We start from the raw sequence: 22119 nt of genomic DNA on the forward strand, positions 1-22119 counted from the left end.
GAAATAGCTTCATCATCTTTAATTTGTTTTGACAGATTTGGTGTCTGACTTCATAAAAAACACAGATGGACAACAGCAACACAGCAGCAGCTTTCACCATTTAGCACATGCAAATGATCTTTTGGCTTCACAAATCACTTAGTGGTCCTTTAAGCCAATAACACTGTCAATTTAACTATTATTAACTGCAGTACAAACAACCGTCGGGGCTTAAAAGAGTATTGAGCCATTAGAATTTCCCTCAGCGGCAAACAGTAAAGTGTATTTTAAGCGCTGTTCAACTCGACACTGAATAAAGATCACAAGCATCTGTGTGCACTTCACCGCTCTGTTGTTGACTGGCAGGATTTTGGAAGAACCTGGCAGTGTTTTGACAGATGTCTGCATATTTTTTTAGTTCTCTGGTTGTCTCTCTGTGATGCTCTAAGCTGTCAGTGTGAAAGGAAATGTCATATCAGAGCCAGTGAGAACAAAAAGGCATAGAGGAAAGTGATGTGTATGCAGAATGTGGAATGAAAAACACCACTGATTAGAAAATGCCCAGAGAGATTTTTTTTGTTTTCACAAAAACTTCAAGAGTGTGATGGTGTTTAGAGTGGAAAGCTGACTATGAAGGCATTAACGCTGCGTGTGTGTGTGCAGGCAGACTGCTTTCCCTCCGCCTACCACTTTAGATTAAATATTTCACTCTTTCTTTGATGTTACACGTTTAACTTTCCCTGATTTCAAGACGGTAATAAAATGTAAGATGGGCCACATACGAATAACATGCTTACAGTAAGACTGGCATAATAGTGCCTGTTGTTCTCTCCCATTGTAAATCCATATCAATGGGAATGAAGATGATGTGGGTGGCATTTAAAACAATGTGCCAGCACTGCAAGATACACAGGGCGGAAAAAACAACCTGTTTTTCAAAGGCGTCAGCAGATAGTAGATCAGTTGAATTCCAGCATTTCCTTGCCAAGTGTTTATCGTCTAATGCCAAGAGATTAAGAGAGATAAAGTCTTCAAGATGGATGTGCGCACCACTTTCCAGTTCAATATAGTCCTCTCTTGGCCAACCTGCTACGTGTCATAACTTCTAGGTCTATATTTGCTTGTTCGTTCACAGTCCTCAGTGCCAGACCTTGATCTCACCGGCCCAGTCGCAGGTGGCAGCAGTTGCAGGCAGGATGGGATGCTGAGACACACACAGGCAGGGCTGGCTGTGGGCGTGCAGGCTGTGCAGCGAGCGAGCGTTGTGGTAATCGTAGAAGTGAGCTGAGCCGGTGGAGCTTCCCGAGGCCAGGATAGATCCATCTGGGGAAAACTCACACTGCACGGCGTACCCTTCCACCTAGGATGAGGATAACGTGTTACAGTCGAGAACCACGTTAACATGAGCGCAATTTAATGCCAGCCATCTGATTACAGGTTTAGGCGACCTAACTGTTAGAAAAGCATGCATGTGATGAGGCGATTCGATCTGTGAGCGCAACAGCTGGGCCGTCGAGCGAGGCACTTAACCCCCGACGGCTCCAGGTGAGTGTGAGTGTGAGTGTGTGACTGTGGATCAGGGTGTGTTTATGATCAGTGATTATACTTTAATTTTGCTGTGGCTAATATGATAATATTTAATTCTATTTCAGAAAAATATGTTTTTTCACAAGGAGCCACTAAAGTGTTCCTCAATTGAATTTCCAGGAGATATACTACACCACAAATACATATATACTGTATTTATCATTGAGGTAAAAAAGTGACAGTTAAATCTTCAGCAGTCTGTATAGAAAGATTCTCCTTTAGTGTGTTTAAAGATGCGACAGTATGGAAATACAAGAGGCTCCACCTGCCTGTTGCTTGCGGAGCTTAAAGGCCTGCTTTGGATTGTTTACAGATTATAATAACACAATCCTCACACACCATGTGTGGTGTGCACTGAATATGTAAAAGGGGGAAATCCATGCTAAAACTGTCACTTGTCTAACTCAGAATGCCAAGGCCTCATATCAGCCTAAGGTGAAGTTAAGAACACATTCTGGCACAGAACGAGGACTGTGGTTTTGTTCCTTCTCTCTCTCTCTGACATTAGAAACTCAGTTGGAGCCGATCAGTTCAGGAAAAGGCAGGAAAACGCCGTGGTAGCACTGCATGAATAGAGACTTTCTTGTAGTTGGTTAAGGTGGAGCTCATTTTTGTATAGTACTGCCACTGATGATTACTTTCACGGATGGATTCACCTGAAGATTATTTTCTCCATTAATCAACTGATTGGTTTGCAATTACCCAGGCTTCAAAGTGACGCCTTCACAATTACCTTGTTTCATCCAACCAATACGACAAACCCCCAAATTATTGACAATAAAATTAAATAATTAAAGTAACTGAAAGGAAAAGCAGCAAATCCTCACATCTGTGAAGGTGCACTTTTATGGCTGGGTGAAAAATATTTCTTCCGTTTATCAGCAATTGGCAGATTGACCATAGAGTTCATTTTAGAGCCTGGACATATGAGTGAGACATATGAGAGATAAGTTAGACTTGAAAAAGATCTGAAGCTATCCTTTGTTTGTGAGTTATTTTTGATCACAATAGCCAGTCGTCATCAAAAGATGACTGCTGCTTTCAGGCTGCAATAAAGTATTTATAATGACAGTAAAGGCTGTGTGAAACAGAGTGCTTGATAACATGAACTCTGTCAGAAGTGTTTGCATCACAGTTGTATATATAATAAAGAAAACATGAAAAAGGCTCAGAGATGAAATGTCTTTGTGTTTTCTGGAACGTTCTGTTCTCTTTTGTGCATTTGAAATGTTGTGTTTTGCACCTCAAGGTCACCAGCAGTGGAACAAACCAGGACCTGGAACATGAGACACACATTTTGTTTGCTGTCCGTTTTTGGATTTTTCTTGAATCAACAGAGCACACGCCACAGAATCAGTTCCACATGAATTCAGGAATATTTGACAGCTACATTCTGCTCTGTTTGTCCCTCAGTGGAAATACTGTGTTGTGCTTATTGTGTTTGTTTAACGGGCAGGGGGCTGTAGAGGAAATGCTGCGGGCTACGGATCCACTGTATCAACTGTGTGTTGCATAGGTTACAGCGTTTCAGCTTCATTCTACTGCATTTGCACAGTTTTAACCACATATGGGATGTTGCTTAAGGTTGTTTGTATGAGTGCACATTCTGTATTGATCAGGCCTGCGTGAAACCCCCACCCTCGAGGCAACAGTTGTTACTGACCTTGTGTCCTTCATATCGCCGCCTCTTGTTCATCCTATAGGGCTGCTGGGAGGAGAACACTGCCATGTAGTTCCCATTGGTCTGGGCAACAAAGGACTCCTCCAGTGGGTGGAGAGCCAAACTGGGGCACGTGTACCGCTCCTGGTGGCCAAATGAGTGGAGAGAAAAATCCGGAGGGTAAATTAATTCATTATTTGACCTTTTCTTGCTGTTTCTAACCATGGAGTCAGCTGCATGTCAAATAGACTATTATTTTGAAAAACCTTAAGTTCAGATGTGCAGTGGGTGGAAAAAGTTACAGAAACATTTCATGATGTACACAATCAATCTGCTACAGTCTTACTGGATTGGATTATACTGTAGTGTACATGGTTCCAGGTATTTTGTCCATCTTTTCCTACATATTAAGAGTAGTGTGAAGAACTCCTAAGACTTCATCTTGCAGAAATACTGAGCCGGGGACGAGAATTTATTCAATACAAAAAAGCACAAAGGTTATTAAAGTCACACTTTTAAAACAGGTGCCACTCACAGAGCACACGCTTCCTCCAGCACCATGTACAGTAACTGTCAAAATGTGCCAGTTCCACATGCCTCATTACCAACTTGTTTCACATCAGGAGGTTCACACATTTTCAAGAATGTAATTTCAAATGGGCAATGTGACTCGCTTGTTAAAATTCAAAGAGCTTTTCAGCCTTTCAGCTTGTAATTTTAACATCATGTGCCGATCAGAGTTGTGTTTATTCGGGGGCTTTTTTTCCCTCATTCGCACATAGATTTCCTTACGTGGTAGATCTGGTTGGAAACCTTGGCGGTGGTCTGGTAGTCCCAGGCGATGAGGGTGCGGTCCGCAGAGTCTCTGCTCACGCAGTCAGAGCTTGTTATGAAGTCCACACCACCTCTCAGAAACAGGATGTCTAAGGTCTGCTGGACCCCTGCTTTGTATGCATTCACCACCTGCAAACACACACACACACACACACACACACACACACACAAAGGGGAGAAATGCTCTTCATGCGATCGATGTGGGAGGTGTTACTGTTCTGTACTGCACTGTCAGTCAACTGATGGCACAGCAGCAACTAAAGACTGGGAAAGTTGTGGAATGCTCCAAAAACACCTGTTTGGAACATTCCACAGGTAAACAGGTTCATTTTTGACAGGTGATTGTATCATGATTGGGTATGAAAGGGGCATCCTGGAAAGGCTCAGTCATTCATAAGTGAGGATAGAGCGAGGTTCACCACTTTGTGAACACATGATTGTATGAAGGATATTACTGCATGGACTCAGGGACAAAAAACCTTTATCTCCTCTTGAATAGTGGCCTGGTTAGACCTCAGCACTGCCGCTCACATCTCAGATTGTGCAGATCAGGTTGGATCAGAAAAGGACATCAGTGACAACAGGCCGATAAAACCCAAAAAGCAAACCAATAACGTAAACTGTTATCTTATACTGACCTCACAAACCCTTTCAAATCTTCACACCGGTGTAGGATAAAGTCCAGTAAATGAGAGAGGGTACCTTTCTAATGGTGAGATTCAGTCAGTCGTGATGTAGACTACAGCGAATGCATTCCTCATTCTTTCTTTTCCAGCTCACTGAGATCACATTGTCACAGTTTGATCAGATTAGGTTTCATTTGAGCGAACAGCTACACTCTACATGGGACAACTTAACCTTTAACCCCTCACTGCAACTTCAACAGCTCTCCTCCTGCTCTGTAACTTGTACCAAACTTTTAACTCTTATCAGTGAGATTTGATATAACATGCGTGCAGTTCAACCTCATGAGTCTGTTTGGAAAGACTTTGGGCTAATGGGTTAATGTTGTGCCTGTGGGTCTCTGCCCTTTTATCTAGTGGAGTGATTTCACCCCGGAGCTAGAAAGACACACAGCCCATGGCTAAGACTGACAGGCAGCCAGTAGCTACAGCTTTAACAACCTATTTGCTGAGAGCTGGTCTACGCTCACTCCTCAACTAACATTGACACCTACTGGCAGACGCAATCCCAGCTGTATTAAATCGAAAACCCTGCTGGGGAATGAGTCAGTTCGCCGTGGGGGAAAATTCCATGTGAGCGCTCATATTCTGAGGAAGTGAATAGGATTATCATATAAAACAGTCCATTAAGCTTAACAGCAATATTAGGTCGTAGCTTCACGGGAAAGATTTATGAGTCCTGAATGAAATTAAAATTCCCTTTGAACAATTAGTGAGATAATCTGCGTCGTTACTTCCATGCATGCAGCAATATTATCCTTTTAGTAAAATACAGCTTGGGTCATTGTGCACGGCAACTTGCTTGTACATGTGTGGGTGTGTGGAAGGGAGCTGTGGGTGAGGAGCATGCGTTCAAAGCATACTTCCCTTAGGATTTATAAAAGGTCAAGCAACAGCTGATGAACCAAAGTCAATAAAAATTATAAATCTGCAAGAAGGAGGTTAATAAGTTTGACCTTGCAGCTGCGAGAGTCCCAGGCATTGACCACTGAACTGTAGCCTCCGCAGAGGAATACGTCTGGGCTGCTGGGATGCAGAGCCACACACATCACCTTGAAATGGTTGTCCAATCTCACCATCTGCTGCCCTTCAGAGACAATAAGAAATGAAAGACAAGGAGAGAAAGAAAAGGACGAGGTCAGCACTTTTTCTGAAATGATCAATCTGTACATCTTTTGTCAGCAGTGAACTCTTGGATTAAGATCATCATACTAAACTGGGATCAAGTGCAAGTAAGTTTTAGTCCAAAAGAAAAATATTTGGCAAATAATAACAAAACATTATATATATATATGTCTTTAACATGAAGACAGTGTGTATGTGACAGTAAGTGAATGCACTGTTTGCAGCTGAGTGTGTTGCCTGCTCAGCTCTGAGGAATTTGTTTCCAGCTCAACTCTGACCCCTGGCTGGTTTCTGTCCTCCCTGGGTCCCAGTGTTTCCCCGAATCACCAAGGCTGGTGAAGCAATCACCTCACTGCTGTTTAATCTCTGCCCAGAGAGCATCAGTCCCTCTGCTGCACACATCTGTCTGAGCACACTAATACACTCTGCCTGAAGGAGTTTGTAAGTGCTGTTAGGCTTCTTTGATGTACTGTACGTCAAAGCAGTGATTTAGCAAGTGCATTCTGCGTGTGTGTTCCTCCATATATCAAAAAAGGATAAAAAGGTTCAGGCTATTAAACTAATGAATTAAGACAAACTGTTGCTTTGTTAGATATTTTCTTTCTCAGCTGTCAGGACTTAACTAAACACAACATAAATTCCAACTGCATTTCATCTGAGAAGCAAAATCTGCTGATGCTCGTCTTTGGTTTATTAATAGAGTGCACCGCGTGAGAAGCCCATTAGATTCCTGCACAATAAAGACTGTATGTAATTAAACCGTGCCGCCGCCTTTGCTTATAAACAGTGATTTGAAAACAAGCTTGCTGATAAAAGAAAGAGTAAATCTTGCTGTAAGTTGCTGCCAAATATAGCATTCATATCTCGGTGCACCTTCTGAAATTCACAAAGGGACGAAGTTAAAGAGGATGAGAAGCTTGCTGTGATCATCTCAGGTCAGAGGCAGGGTGTGAGCTTGTTTACAGGCCACATCCAACAGTGCTTGATCGCATGCGTTTCTGTCACCATAAAAAAAAAAAAGCTTCACATAATCTCACACAGAACCACAGACAGTTCCTCCAGTGAAATGAAACTTCTATTTTTATCACTGCCTGCCCCAGAACAGTCCAACAACTGAATGGTCTGTCTCTAACTCAATTTAACGATGGTGGGTGGCGGGACTGACCAGAAATCTGTAACGCTGCAAAGCCTTTGCATGCAGGCTGCGGTGTAACTGCAAGAGCGTGTCTGGGATGTATCCAGACAGCAGCACATCGTACGCATCAGCCTCTGAAAAGCTACTTGATTTAAACATCACTCAAGACAAAAAGATAATCCTGACGAAGGGACAAGAGAAACCAGAATATAAAACACTGTTTGGGCTCGAGGCGGCTTTATCTAAATCAATTAAAAAATGTCATACTTGAAAACAAAACAAAAACACTGAGGGGCTTATATATAATTAAGCCTGACAGGGTGAGACCAAAAATTAGTTTCTTGGGAAAACGATGAAGAAGGATACACGAGGAAGCAAGCCAGACTATGAGCCAGCCGCTCTGTCAAAGGCTATGCAAAGTAGAACACCTCAGGGTTCGACGTCTCCTCATTAATTCATCGAACAAACAACAAAGACCCCGTCCAAAACAGTCTCAGGCAGTTTGCCCACAACAAAAACGCACTTCATTACACACTTGTTCCAGGATTTTCCTGCTGAGTCTTTTCAGAAAGTGGGAATGAGTCGCAGCTAATAAACTGCAGCAAAAATGGACCCTCTTTCACTTAATGGTGGACTAGCACGCTCCAAAATTTCAATTGCATTGATCCAAAGTTTTAACAGCCAATTTCGCCGAGCTCACGCTTCCTGCTTAATTGGCTTACCCGTAGCGATACGGAGAAGATCTGTCATCGAGATTTAAAACTCATGTTTGGCAAGGCGATGAGAAATCAACATTCTCCTCATAATAAATAGGGCCTCGTCATGTTTTAATTAAGCAAGATTAATTAGCCTGCTCGAGAGGGGAGATAAGGGAAGGCTGCAGCGATCTGTCCCTCCCTCATGATAGTTTACTCTGTAGTCCTGAAAGAACTGTGGTCGTGCTGCGGAGCTGACACGCAATGGATGACTACAGCACCGAGGACATTAGGGATGAGTGGGATGGCGGGGGTGAGTCCCTTAGAGCAGAGGGATGCTGGGATGAAATGGATATTCTGCCTCATTACTGGATCCAACAAAGCAGGGTGCTGTCACTGCAGCATGAGCAAAGGTTAGAAACACATTACTTGGTTTTGACAAGATGTATCCAAAAAATATTTTAGAAATAGGCTTATATGTGTAACTAGTTGGATGTTTTAAAGATATTTTGTATTTAGAAAGCGTTCAGAAATCTGAAATGAAACTCACTGGTGAGCTATATCTTCATTAAGTACAGTATTTCATGTGCTTTGACAGTGTACAGTGAGCTTCAAGACAGTGTGAAAGATTTACAATATGATAGAAAACAAGTGGCAGAAACAACTTAAATGTAGCTTGACAGAAATATATGACCACCTGTTATCACTTGACCAAAAGCCCAAACTTAGGTCACATATAACAACTAAACTAACTATATGACAAGTTAACATCTCCATCCGCTGAGGGAGGCCCTGACATGTGGCTGAAAGCTTTGGAAACACAAAGGAAGTGGACCTTGTGTTCAATTTATTTTTCAGTCAGGCTGCTGTTTGCAAGGTCAGGAATGAACTTTCAAAGCTCAACTGAAACGCAGAGGAAGCACGGTGAGGCAGAAATCACATTTTGCCACAGCATGCACGGACAAACACTGAAATCTCCAACACAAGGGGAAATCTAGCAGCATTTCAGAGGTGTTCATGCACTACACAGCAAATTTACCTCGATAGCTTGAATCTGTTTCAACAAGCTTGAACAGCGTAAAAGGAGAGTACAAAGTCAGCCCACTTGGATTTTTGTTATCAGCCATGTTTCCCATCGAGAATTGTTGGTGACACAAGTGCTGCAAACCGCACTTAAAACTGCAGCCATTATACTCAGGCATGAAGCACAATGCCTGGAGGGGACAGGGAGATGGGACCCTCGAAAAGTAAAAATAATTCAAGCATTAAGCAGCCACAAAACACAAAATGATGACTGTCCATAACAAAGCTATATACGTCTAGCAAGACAGGATTACTTTTCCAGGATTATTACAGGTCATGTGTTGACCCTGTTCCTACAGCATTTTCAAAGCAGGTGTTTGACAGCATGTCAAATGATGTCCTGATGATTACATATGCATCTCTGCAAACAGGCATCTGCCCAAAAGAAACCCAGGCCGATATCCAGCCTTCCATTCATCAGTAAGATACTGGAAAAGAACGAATTTCAGTCTGGCTTTAGAACAAACCACAGCTCTGACTGAAATAATCAGTGACCTCAGACTAATACCTGATGAAAATAAGGTCTCAGGTCTTGCTCTCTTTGATCAAAGTGCAGCCTTTGATACGATTGACCCTGATACCTTAATCAATCGTCTCGAATACTTGGTCGGTCCTTCTGACTGTGTGTTAAACTGATTTTAAACTTACATCAAAGGGAGAAAGTTTTTCGTCAGTCTTCATGCGTCTGTTTTATGGTTGCAGGGAGCTGCCTCGGTCCATTACTGCTCTCACTATACAAGCTGCCACTTGGTTACATCATCAGAGAACACAATCTATGTTTCCATAGTTACACAGATGATAGACAACTGTACATCTGTGCTGAACCAAATGATGCTGCAGCTATATACTCCATTACAAACTCCAGGCAATAAATAAATGGACGAGAAATAATTTCTTGAAGTTAAATTAGGAGAAAACTGAAATCCTACTAGTCGGCCCTAAAACAAAAAGAGATATGATGTTTAATAATCTGGGGAAATTAACTCCCTGGATTAAATCTGAGGTTACAAGTCTAAGATTCAAGTCCCCATATCAACAGGGTGACAAAAAAACAGCTAAAGTGCGACCAATTCTAAACCAAAAAGATGCTGAAAAACTGATTCATGCCTTTATTTCGAGCAGACTCAAGTATTGTAAAACATTATTTACTGGCCTCTGGAAAAAAAAACACTGAGAGACTTCAGGTCATTCAAAACTCTGCAGCTCGGCCATTAACCAGAACCAAGAGGAGAGAGCACATTAGTCCAGTTTTAGCTGCTCTGCACTGGCTTCCTGTGACATTCAGGATTGATTTTAAGGTCCTCCTCCTCGTATACAAAGCCCTTAACGGACTAGCACCAAGCTACATCGCTAACTCCCTCATTTATTATTTGTCTTCAAGAACACTGCGATCATCTGCTGCTGGTCTACTGGAGGTTTTCCAACAACAGGCAAAAGATAACTGGGCAGCCTTTGTCCATTACGCCCCAAAGCTCTGGAACACACCACCTACAGATATCAAGGAAGTAGCTCACTGAAGGTTTTCAAAAGAAAGCTAAAAACTTATCTCTCCACTTTAGCTTTTAACTATCTATGACTTCCTGGTACAGGTCTGAAACTTTTGTTGCTTACCCACTGCTGCATTTCTTTTAAAACATTGTATTTTACTTGATTTTATGCATTCTATGTAATCTATTTACCTATATTTTATTATTCTATGCTGACATTTGATGCTTTATCCTTATTTTTATCTAGATTTTAATATTTTATTGTGTGGTTTTATGCATGCGTCTTTATTTCAATTTTCATTCTTTTTATCCTTATCAAGTTTTATCTGCTTTTATGTCCGTTCTGTCTTTTCTATGTGAAGCACTCATTTGGTGCATGTAATTTCTTTCTTGCAAAGCACTTTTGAGCTGCAAAAGTTTATTACTATTATGATTATGATTGTTATTATTAAATGCTCAGACATCCCACTCCATGTCGGGTGCTTTTGAATAATATCATCACATTAACATATATAGTGTACATAATAAATCTACCAATGTCTTTTACTGCACTAAACTAAATTATAAACCTAACAGGGTAAAACAGGGTAAAACCTGTGTTAGCCTAGCAGGATGCCACTGTAAAATGAAACTTTCAAAGTAGGTCAAACTGCAGATATGCTTGCCAGTGGCATTTGCAGTACAGTAAATGATTCTGTGTGTGTGTGCTGCTGTATGCATTGTCTCCCGGCATGCAGGGCTTCAGGCTCCTGTGTTCAGAACAGGCACATTGCATTCATTGTACACAATTCACTGCTGCTAATATTATTTGAAACAATAGGAAATGGATATGAATGGGTAGAAATCAAAACTCTTGGATCATTGTCATGAATACAGAAGTGGGTATATAAAATGACAGGTGCAGGTTTTGGAGACAAAAAATCCCAAAAGACTGATGTTTTCCTGTTCAACATGTAACATTATACAGAAAATGACTTAAACCCACTGTTAAAAACATTGCCAGCTGTTTTTGCTGTGTATATCTTTGTTTGGTTCCTGTCAGTTAAAATTGAAATTAAAATTTTTATACAAATAATGTTCCTGAAGTAACTGCAGCAATACCTTGTCTCACTTCATAACATCGAGCTAAAAGACATGGATCATGGCTGTGCTCAGGTACATACTGATGTGTTATGTTTGAAAAGAAACAATTTTCTGTGGGATGACCCCTCGTCTCAGACCCCCAGCGTGACTCATTAGTTTGCCCTTGAACTACTGCCATGGACTCTAAACTGGCTGTAGGTGTGACTGTGAGCATGGTTATCTGTCTCTATGTGCCAGCACAGTGATTGACTGGTGACCTGTGTGTACCCCGCCTCTCATGCAATGTCAGCTGGGCTCACCTACAGCACCCCTGCAACCCTCTAAAGGATAAGAAGGTACGGATGGATGCACGGACTACTGGCACATGGCACATTAAAAAAAAATAAGGCATTACAATAGTAATAATAATTCTAAAGATAATAAATTCTAATAAACCTTTCATATAAGAAAAGAAATCGCATTAACAAAAACAAAGATAGAACATTTTTGTCAAATAAGACGGATAATAAAACTCACTTGATAATAACAACAATACAAATAAGATAAAAATAATGATGAAAATAGAAGCATTAAAGGTCTCCCAACTCTCTTATCCCATTAATACAACGGAAGACGCATAATGTCTGATGCTTATCTACTAAACTATTGTTGAGGTCTTTATAATTCATCAGACATGATTCTGCAAAGCCAAAGTGGGATGGAGGAGCGATGCACAGGCCCACTCCAGTACTGGCTGCGTCTCTGTGTATTACTGGTTTTTGGAAAGCAAAGACGATCTCCTTTCTGCCAGTGCCTGAAGGGATCTGGACAGAGAGCCCAAGTTCTGCGTACACATGCATGAACCGACACATCAACCTGTGGCTGCCTGGGGGTACATGGGCATATTTTCCTCCGCCAATCAGCTTTTCCAAGGACAGCCGTGAAAGCGCCGGACAACAGCTGCCACCTCACACTAATGCCCTCCAGATGAAACTCATTTATTCCACTCCCCAACTCCTGCTCTCTCCGTTTTCTCTTTCTCTGAATTTATTCTGCCTCTTTTGATTTCTCTCTCTTGCATTCTTCCTCTCCTCTCCTGTTCTCCTTCTGCATTATGCCTCTTAACCTGCTCTCCCTCCCTATATCCTCCTCTCCCTCTACTATTGCTATTCAGCTGTGACAGCCCGTCTGTAGCCCACTGGGAGTGGATATAAGATTGTACAAATTAAATTGGACACAGGAACAACTGCAAAGATGGCTCAGGAAAAATGGGCCCACACACTACCCTGAATGCATCGGCTCCTCTATAATTCCATTTCTCTGTAAACACAACAATCAGAGCAGCATTTGGTTAGCTTATGCTGTGGTGAAATACGGGGTCAGGTGTCCTATGACACTCGCTGATCGTTAAAAGGGGCCTGCTCACATCTCCAAAGAGAGCTCAGTTGAACAGAATAGGCCCAGCTGCCTTCCTTGTTAGAGTTGAGAGGCTCTGCATTACTGTGAAGAGTGTTAAGATCACATTCATCCTGATTGCAGTCTGACGTGGCAAACGCTCCCTCAGTACCCCATCACTCTTGGTAGATTTAGTGTTGTTCAGAAAGTTTTTCAAGAATCACTGTCATAATTATGATGCCAAGACCTTGGTGTAGCCACGTTGTGAGTTGTGACAGATATATAAACAGCTTGTTAACAGTTGTTAAGGACCCCCTTAGCTTGTTAAAATGTCCTTATGGTTTTTTCATGCAAAATATCATGAGCAAAATAAGCAGCCAACACCATGAATGGACCAAACATGGATTCATATGCCACATACCTGGAGAACCAATCTCCTCAACTTGCAGGGTGAGAACACAGTGAAATCATGGGTATCAGAGGAGAAGCTGGGTGTAGCTTTGTATTTGTATTTTGCAAGCAAAGATTCATTACTTTAAAAAAATGGCAGATCTGTTCCGTTTTCTGTTGCAAAGTTGCAAAAGAAGAAATGGTGAGCTTTCATGCGTTACCACATGATCCCAAAATCCGAGAGCCAAACTGTAGCCTGCAGTAGCCTTTGCCAAGAAAACTTAAACTGAACTTGTTTGACCACAAAACTTATACTGAAGCCCAACACTGTTCCATCCATTTATCCTGCGGACACAGTGAGCACAAGCCCACATGTTGGTAAGTCTATTTTTTCTTATGTTTTATGCACTGTGTCCAAACAAACCTGCAGTGTGCTAGATAATGTTAGCCAAAGTTAGCCTGCCAAGCCTGGAGTCCGTTTCTGGTTCGAACGTGCATACGATTGAATTACTTCTATGTTACCACTTGCCGCTGTGTGGCACACAGTCGCTAGCAAAACACAAAACTAGCAGAGGTTTGTGTGTTTGGTGAGCAGAGTCGAAGCTGCAGAGGAGCGGGTGGAGGTAGAGGTGGGGACTATTTAAAACTGCACACAAAAAGAAGACAAAGGTGTAGAGTTACAGCGAAGCCACATTAATGCATGACATTTTTTCCGTCGAATAACTTCTAAATATGCTATTTTGATGAATGGAGATGAATTTTTTTTAGGGATTTAATCAATGCTAGAAGAATTTTAACTATGAGGTAAATTATACATGCAGCTTGGCCTCTACGTCCTTTTCATTGCTTGAATACTCTATGATTGGTTTTAAAGTGTCAGTGCAGAGGTCTTAGCTATAACACATTCCCACCTCCCATATTAATATGCAACTAAATTAAATTTTCTTCATCTCCTGCCACCATATGAATGCATTCTTACTGCTCTGTAGTGCCGGCACACATCTGCAGACCCTCATCCTCATAATAATAGTGGTAGTTAAATAAACAAGAATACAGAAATATCATTTAAAATAGAATGAGAGCAGGATGCAGGATTGATGTGTGAGGGCTCTTGTCTGACATTACTTCGAAGCTGTTACTTTGAACCCACTAGGACATCCTACAGCACTGAGCAAGCCACTGGTGGCTCCTAAAGCATAGGACCAAAATAAATAGTTGTTTGTTTATGGTTGTGGTTTGTGACGTTCCAGTGTAAGGTCATGGTGCCTTCTCCTGTGGTGATGTATCCATTATTGATCCCCTTCCTGGAGCTGCCTGTGTGTTTAATGGGCTGGCCAAGCTATTATCCGTAGGCTTTATTGGCAGTATTGACAGACATGCTGAGAGGGGAAGTGCAAACGGCAGCAAGTCATCACAGCGATGTGTTGACCCAAGAGATGTAGTTGCCACAGGGGCTTCAAAACAATGTCTATTGTCTGTTGGCTGATTCTGTTGAGCCTCTTTGACGTCTTTTCCTACGTATATGAACACTGCAACGTATTCCATGAAATGTTGGTGAATGGGCATGAGGGACAAATGCAAGGAATTTGACTCTTCAATCTGTTCGATTCAAGCAGGAATCTGAGTCTTTGAATTCTTATCAACATTTTGAATTTCAGCCGTGCAGAAATTCATGAATTGTTCCAGATGAAGGAAATGAGTGAACTGCAGAACAAGCAGTCTCCCTGTTGTACATCGCCTGCGCGAGTTGACTCTCATCTTTTCTGCCGTGCTTGTTAAACGTACGTTCAGCCGCAAAGCAAAGCATTTCCGAAGCAAACCAAATTATTGATGTCTTGTAAATGTCACTTTGAAAACGCTTTGTATGATCACTGAAGGGCCAGCAAACACAATGAGCCAGCGGGTTGTATTCTTTATAAGCATGTGCTGTATATGCACGCCTGTGTGTGAGATACAAAGACAGAGAAAGAAAGAGAGCAAGAGACAGCCCATTTTCAGGACCCTCTCCGTTGAAGCGGATGTGGAGCCTCCATAGACCTTCATTTAGAGGGTCAACCTCCTCCCTAAATGACACTATAGTGTCATTGCATGTTTCCAGGTGTTCATAGCAGAAATAAGGCAATGGAAAATGTAACTGCAAGGGATTATGTTATAATTTAAGAGAGTCTGGACCCCAGGAGATTTTTTGGGATACAACAGGCTTCAAGGAAATACCACTTATATCATTCACATTTTGGGAAAAGAAGGCAGTATAGAAGAAGGCTGCACATGGAGGAGTCTCTGGAATGGGATGGTTGACCAGTTATGATGTATTTGCTCTAGAAAAGTAGATTTTAAAGGTTGCCTCTGTAATGGGTTACTACTACAGACAGACAAAAGCAGCTTTCCAATTTCTACACAAAAAGTTTTAGTTTATAACAGGTTTTGCTGCCTGAGGGAATCTAAAGTCACTCCACACATAAATTATTATACTGACTTCAAATTTGAGCTCACTAAATTTATGAGAAGTAAAATTGTTTTGTTTTTCCACAACACCGGTAATATACCTAAAAATGTTGGCTGAAAAGCAGCTCAAACTGAATTCTAATGAAGTAAATGTGACGCGGTCTGACTGCAATTCATCCGCCTCTTGAGACTGTTCTGGTTTAAAGTACCTTTGTGTGGTTTGTTACGTGGCACTGTGTTCATCACACCTACACAAAGAAGTGTTGCTGCTCACCTGTCTCTACGTCTGTGACCACAGCCGAGTTGTCAAAGGAGCCAGTGAGAAGGTGCCGCCCGCAGGGGGTCCAACAGGCGTCACGCACGGCTCCCGAATGGCAGGTGTAAACCCTCAGGCATCGCCCGCTCTCTGCTCCATCCCACACCTGCCAGACATGGACACATCGCATCACGCCAAAGTCACAAATACACCCAGACTGCAGCAGCAAAGTCACTTTCACTGACTGTGCACAAGCTATTGCACTAAGACACTACAGAACAACTTGAACTGATTAATGAGTTTAAACAGTAAAATCCAAAAGACATGGTTATATCAGTAACTTGTGCTCAGTCTTTGTTAGCTGTTTTGACTCATCACATTACTGATACAAACAAATGAAGGAAAAAAGGTACCGCAGGTGTTCTAGCAAGGTAAAAGTTGACGCTGACCTCTGCATCCTTTACACCTCAAACAAGCAGTAGATGAAATGAACATGACAGAGAGGAGACATCACACAGTCCTGACACACAAGAGGAAAGGACCTGCATGCTGTGCACAAGGTTTCAAGGCAGTTCTGTGACAAACAGACAGTCTGGGCCTGGTGTGACGGCCACTGCTCGCCCAACAGAAAAGAGGAAACAAAGTGAAGTTCTTCTGCCTTTGCAGGTGATGAATGCAGCGTGTCCTCCGGCCCTGAAAATCTTTCCTGTGTGAATGAGAGTTGGTGAATGCAGTCGGTCTCTTCTTTTCAAAGCTGAGAAAGATATAATCTAAGCCTTCCTCATCTAAATCCAATTGTTATGAAACAAAATGGAATTAGCCACTAAAGTGCCACTGGATAGATTGCTATAATACGTATACAAATCGGGCTTATTGATGGAATGAAAAACAAAAACAACCTTTATAATTAATGAATCAAACTAATAACCTTTGAGTGGGCCTATAAATCAATCCCCCAGGGGGTCTAATGGCTTTCATGTTTTTGTCGTGTCAGAGGGTTTTGCTGATTATAGACAGAGCAGAAGAGACAAGCACCCTGTTAATTGTGACTGCCATGGCTATGCGAACTAAAAGCCTGCTGGTTTCAAATGTGATCTCATACTGCCAATGCAGTGCAGAAAGCAACCTGGAAAAGCAGACAGTGAATTATGAATGAGGTGTTAATGTGCCACATTGTTCTACTGCTGATTTTGGCTTTAGCTGATCAATACTGTCACATGCTTTTCATCAGATGTCCTGCTAATGAAGGGTACAATTTTCTCTCAGACATGTCAAAAGAGAAAAGCTTCTGAAATCCAGTGGGTGGTCTGGTCCGCTGCCCACTGAGCTGAGGTATACTACGCTAATGATGAAGTATTTTTTGCTTCCCCGGCATTGACAGGGCCGCAGAGGAACTTTGAAGATCTGTGGGGCGCTGCAGATCCCTCTCTGCCACTCTCTGTGTTTCATTATTAAAGATGACTCCTCCATACAGGATAAGAAACACACTGAGAAGTTCTTTACCACGACTACCACAGGAGACAGACGGCGGGAAGAGCGATGGACGAGGGCAGAGCGACATCAATTCACAAGGCAGCAGTTTAACAAACAGAATGTCAGAGATGCCTCCAGGCTGAGAAAAAAGTAACAGAGAGTCACACTTTTAATTGCCAAAAAGCTAAATACTGAAGCGAAGCATCTATGCACAATGTTTCCATTCATTGCGCAACAGGGTATGCCACTTCTCTGTATGTTTTTAGGCTTAGGGAAACACTGCCATCTCAAGGCAACATGAAAATCTGTAACTGATGATATCATCTATAGTCACAAAGTATTCAACACAGACCTCTACAAAACAAAGTCTAACAAAGTGTCGTGTTGCTTAAGCCCCGTCTACCAAGTATGCCAGTGTTAATGATATTCAAAATAACAGCACCATTCAATGCACACACAACTGCAGTAATCCCATACAATGTGAGACCTGGGCATGGGTGAAAATGAGCGCTTGTTTATTTGCATCCCCTTTAATTTCACCGGCCACTTAACAGACACGTAGAGCGGATCCTTGCAGATGACTCATTGGGGTAATCTGCTTTCTAAATGACTCTCGGTAATTAAAACTAAATTGGTATTCGTGTTATCAACTTAAAACCGCTGCCTTACACCTGCCATAGCCATGGTGACAACAGCTGCAAACAGGCTGGAATAATAATAGTCTGGGCCTCTGAGGAGCTGACAGACAGGATGGAGGAGGCGAGGGTGGAAGCCTGAAGGGTGTTGGTGAAGAAACACAAGCACGAAGAGGAAAATGTGAAGACTTCATAGAATGTGTCCCCTCTCTGTCTTCACATAATAAAAGAATAGCTGCTGTCAAAGAGCAAGCGTGCTGAAAGACACAATCAATGCAGCTGTACAGTATGTCAATAAGTAAGCAATAACGCGTGACAAGCAGGCATAATACAAGAAAATAAACAGTGCTACGTAAGCAGAGTGGCATTTCCGCACATGTGCCTGTTACTGTCCACACCAGGACACCCTGACAGCAGTGGAAGAAGTAGTCAGATCTTCTACTTAAGTGGTAATACCACTATCAAAACACATAAGACCAATACAAATTACAAATAAAGACATTGCATTAAAAATCTTACTTGAGTAAAAGTACAAACAGTACACGCATCAAAATATACTTAAAATACTAAAAGCAAAAGTACTCATTTTGCATTTAGTTGCACCCTGAAGTGTATTATTGTTTACCAAACTGGAAAGTTAGACTGTGGGTAAGAGATGCCACACAGGTGCTCCAGGTGGAGATTGAGCCGTGGATGTTGCAGTTAAGTGGAATGCACCTTAAACACTCGGCAAACAGGTCGCCCCTGTGCAACTATTCAGATAAGTGATAATCATTCAAGCACAAAAAAAGGTCCAGATTCACAGTTGTTAGCATTTGCTCCTTATGTCTTTAGGTGATAGCAAACTCATAATGTGTGTATTTGGAGAGACAATAGACATAAAAGGATTTGTTATTGACAATTAATTCAAGCAAAGTATGAGTACCTCAAATGTATTGCCAGTAGTTAGTACACAGTGTGAAACTTAGGCATTGTTGCTAAGGTTACCTGAAGATTATTATACCACAGTTTGCCGTGTCACATTATGCAATCTTAATGAACACCTGGCAGCCCAACAGAATTTTCTGTGACCATGACATTAAAAAACATCCAGTTATTACATGGCCAGAAATTTCTATTGTTGTAATAAATAACTGCCTGCTTATGACCGTGAAGAGAAGCAAATCCTCTTCTCTGCCGCTCTTTGAACAGTGAAAGGAAAAGCAGAGATAAAAAAAACAATAATATGCACTTTTCTAAGAACCCGATGACTTCAAAAATTCATTATTTTGTTGAAATTAGCAACAACTTTTACAGTTTTAAAACATATTTTTAGGTCATGCTCTGAAGTTAATGAATCCCTGTCTGTTTTAATTTCACTTTAGGACTGAGTAATGATGAGGATTATATCAGAATAAAATCTTCGTATCACCTCGTAATCCTGCAAATCTGGTCTAAATCGCGTCTGATTCCAGCTGAAGCATTGATAGTAGCTGGGCTAACTTAAATCAGCTACAGATCTGAACATTTTGAGAGAGAAAGAAAAAAAAAAAAAAACGTTGAAAATCCTCCTCTCAAATTGGGCAAAATGGCTCACCAGACGTGCATAGAGAAGTATTTCATATGCTCGTCTATCAATTGGTTTCACAGAGAAGAGAAATCCTTGCATACAAAGAGCCAAGTCTTCTCCTCCCCTTCTTTCCCCATCTCCACCATCTGCTCCAAACCGCCCTTTCCAGGTGCCAAAGGACGTGGCTGCCGTACTGCTGCACTTGTATGATTATGCTCATGAACTCATGCATATTTAAATTATTAATTATTTCAAGTCCTCTTAGGATATTGGCATGGTACATGGTTTCATACCGGGATAGAAATATTTAGACCCTGGCATGCACCTGCATGACTTGACCTTTACAATAGGGAAATGAGGGATTGTTTTCCTGGTGTGAAATACAGAAAAGGAGGGGGCAGGGGAGTCAGGATGAGACAGAGATACTGAGAAAGCGAGAGAGATAGGAAGTCCCACGAGTCCTGACATACATTCAACTGACAGTGACAGATATGATTCTAAATAAAGTGGTTTGTGGTACATTTATAAATGGAGGCAGCAGGGCAGATATTGTCTCGCTGCCTGTAACGCTGTGCCAATTACACTGAATGTCAGGTGAGTGATTATCCCCTTAGACCTCCCTGATGTGCTTGGCATCGCCCTGAAAGTATACTGAAGAATGGATGTTAAAATGTTATGGGTAAAAAACTGTTCTAGAGCACAATATGGAGCAGTAGGCCTGAAAAAAGAGGACAAATTTTATGACATGGAATAAACACCAGAATGATTACTACAAACCTGAATTGCATAAGTCAGTCTGAATAAAATAAGAAGTGCAAAGTCTATATTATTGGAAGCAATGCACCTCATTAGCAGTGAATCCCTTCATTACTGATTTAATAGCTTTCCTGGTTAAGTGTCAATGTGCATCATTTCTGGAGGACAGAGACAGATTTTTCTGTATCTGGCATACCTTAAAACTCTTGTCCATGGAGGCGGACAGCAGCAGGTGACTGAGATGAGGCACAGGGCACCATTGCACTGTGTTGACTGGGCCCTGGTGGCCTCCCAGGCTCATCAGAAGTCTCCTCGGTATCCCTGCTGCTTCAGGCTTGTGAGCAAGGTACGGCTTTATTCTCGCCGACACTTCTGACAGAATTTGGCTTTCCCTGGTCTGATTCCCTGGAACTTGCTCTGCTGGGAAGTGTGGGTCCACCGTTTCTACTGAAGTGGCAAGTCTCTGTCTCTTGGGGATGTACGGTCTGACACCAGATGGGACAGTGCAATGTCTTTTTGCTGGTTTCAACCCATCGGTGAAGCTTTGCGGCATGTGGGGAAGAGTATGCAGTGGTGAGATCTTCCCCCGAGTCGCACATAGACTCAGAGAAGCTGCAGTATCTCTAAGATGTCTTTCACTGTAATATTTTCTTTCCCGGTCAAAACAACTCTGTGGCTGTGAATTTGAGTGTAGTAATAGACTGCTTTTTTCTGAGACACTTCCATGATATTCCAGCACTGATCTGGCAGGGTCAGGTGTGAAGCTGTGAGGGCTCAGTGTCACCTCAGAGGAATTACACCCGCTGACTTCTTGGTTTTGTTCACAAGATCCAGTTCGAACGGACGCTGGCGTTCCCTCTTCTGTTTGATCAAGGGAATCATCCTCTGACTCTGAATCCTCGTAGGCCACTAATGAAGACATCTCCACATGATTACAATCTGTTGGAAAATAAATGGACAACAGGTGAGATGAATCTATTAGAGGCCTATGGGTGACACCCAGTGGTTGCTTGGATTTTTGCACCTCGAAGTGTCACACTTAACCTGTCACTTTGTTACAACAGCAGCGTTGACATTAAAATAACTTGATTAACTTGGTTTAACCACGTCTACAAATGTTTTGTTGGGAATTTACTGCCATTAGTGGGGTGAAATGTGTGGCAGCCACATCATGTATCATGAGAGAAATGAAAAAAATCCACTATAGGCTCATTTTATTTTAAAAGGGGAAAGACAGAAGGACAATTGTCGAGTTGCGCCATTTTAGCATTAACATAGCTAACGTTAAATGTTAGTTAGCTACGTCGGTAAGCTGTCCCTGTATCAGTCAACACATAGCCAAAACAGAAGGAGAGTAATAGCTAGCTAAGTCAACTTACTGCCCCCGGAGAGAGTTAAGTCACTGTTATAATTACCTATATAATGTTTGTTACCGTTTGTTTACTTAAAAACGTAATTAACAGACAGGAGGCTGTGACTGTCTCACAAAGGCAACGCTAATTCCCGAAGTTTGCGTCAAACGTTAGGCTATGTCCTAACTGCCACCAGTTAGCAAACATAGCAAACGAGCTAATGCAGCCTACAAAGAAAGACTACTGTTAACCCGTGAGTCTGCCTTCAACTACTGTACCTGTATCAATGGTTAAAACTGCCACACGTGAAAATCCCGCAAAATCGTTGGAGTTAATGCAAAGTTTCAGAATAAAGGTCATGTTTAGCTTTGTCCTCCCATGACACAATCCACGCCACCATACGTAAAAGCTTTTATTTTGAAATAAGACGGAAAAAGCGGCGTCCCACCCACACAGGATATATTCCTTCAAATAACAAACAGGCGTTATCATTTTTAATGTGTCTACATTGAGTTTAACTTGTGGTCTACTTATAAAA

At 41.9% G+C, this 22119-nt stretch overlaps 1 protein-coding gene across 2 annotated transcripts; it reads right to left on the minus strand.

Annotated features, from left to right (window-relative positions):
* Positions 1–4: 4 nt before the first annotated feature.
* wdr25 (WD repeat domain 25) lies at positions 5–21902 on the minus strand. Of its 2 annotated transcripts, none has more exons than XM_070978850.1 (7): positions 21860–21902; positions 20426–21168; positions 15835–15982; positions 5700–5830; positions 4019–4189; positions 3230–3370; positions 5–1339 (listed from the first exon to the last, which is right to left on the minus strand). In XM_070978850.1, the coding sequence occupies exons 2-7, from the start codon at positions 21149–21151 to the stop codon at positions 1118–1120; spliced, it is 1539 nt and encodes a 512-aa protein (XP_070834951.1). In that variant the 5' UTR covers positions 21152–21168; positions 21860–21902; the 3' UTR covers positions 5–1117. The 2 variants fall into 2 exon arrangements, with proteins under 2 accessions (XP_070834951.1, XP_070834952.1); XM_070978851.1 differs by having other exon boundaries at positions 21645–21869.
* Between the last annotated feature and the right edge of the window lie 217 nt (positions 21903–22119).

This window comes from Chaetodon trifascialis, chromosome 14 (assembly GCF_039877785.1).
Source record: "Chaetodon trifascialis isolate fChaTrf1 chromosome 14, fChaTrf1.hap1, whole genome shotgun sequence".
Classification (NCBI taxonomy): domain Eukaryota; kingdom Metazoa; phylum Chordata; class Actinopteri; order Chaetodontiformes; family Chaetodontidae; genus Chaetodon; species Chaetodon trifascialis.

What these genes read in the sequence shown, in the direction of transcription:
- wdr25 (XM_070978850.1), bottom strand. Translation starts at nt 21,151, where the DNA reads ATGTCTTCATTAGTGGCCTACGAGGATTCAGAGTCAGAGGATGATTCC. An exon ending in CCATGGACAAGAGTTTTAAG is followed by an intron (nt 15,983 to 20,425) that starts GTATGCCAGATA and finishes CATGTCTGGCAG; the next exon opens with GTGTGGGATGGAGCAGAGAG. An exon ending in GGCGATATGAAGGACACAAG is followed by an intron (nt 1,340 to 3,229) that starts GTCAGTAACAAC and finishes TCCTCATCCTAG; the next exon opens with GTGGAAGGGTACGCCGTGCA.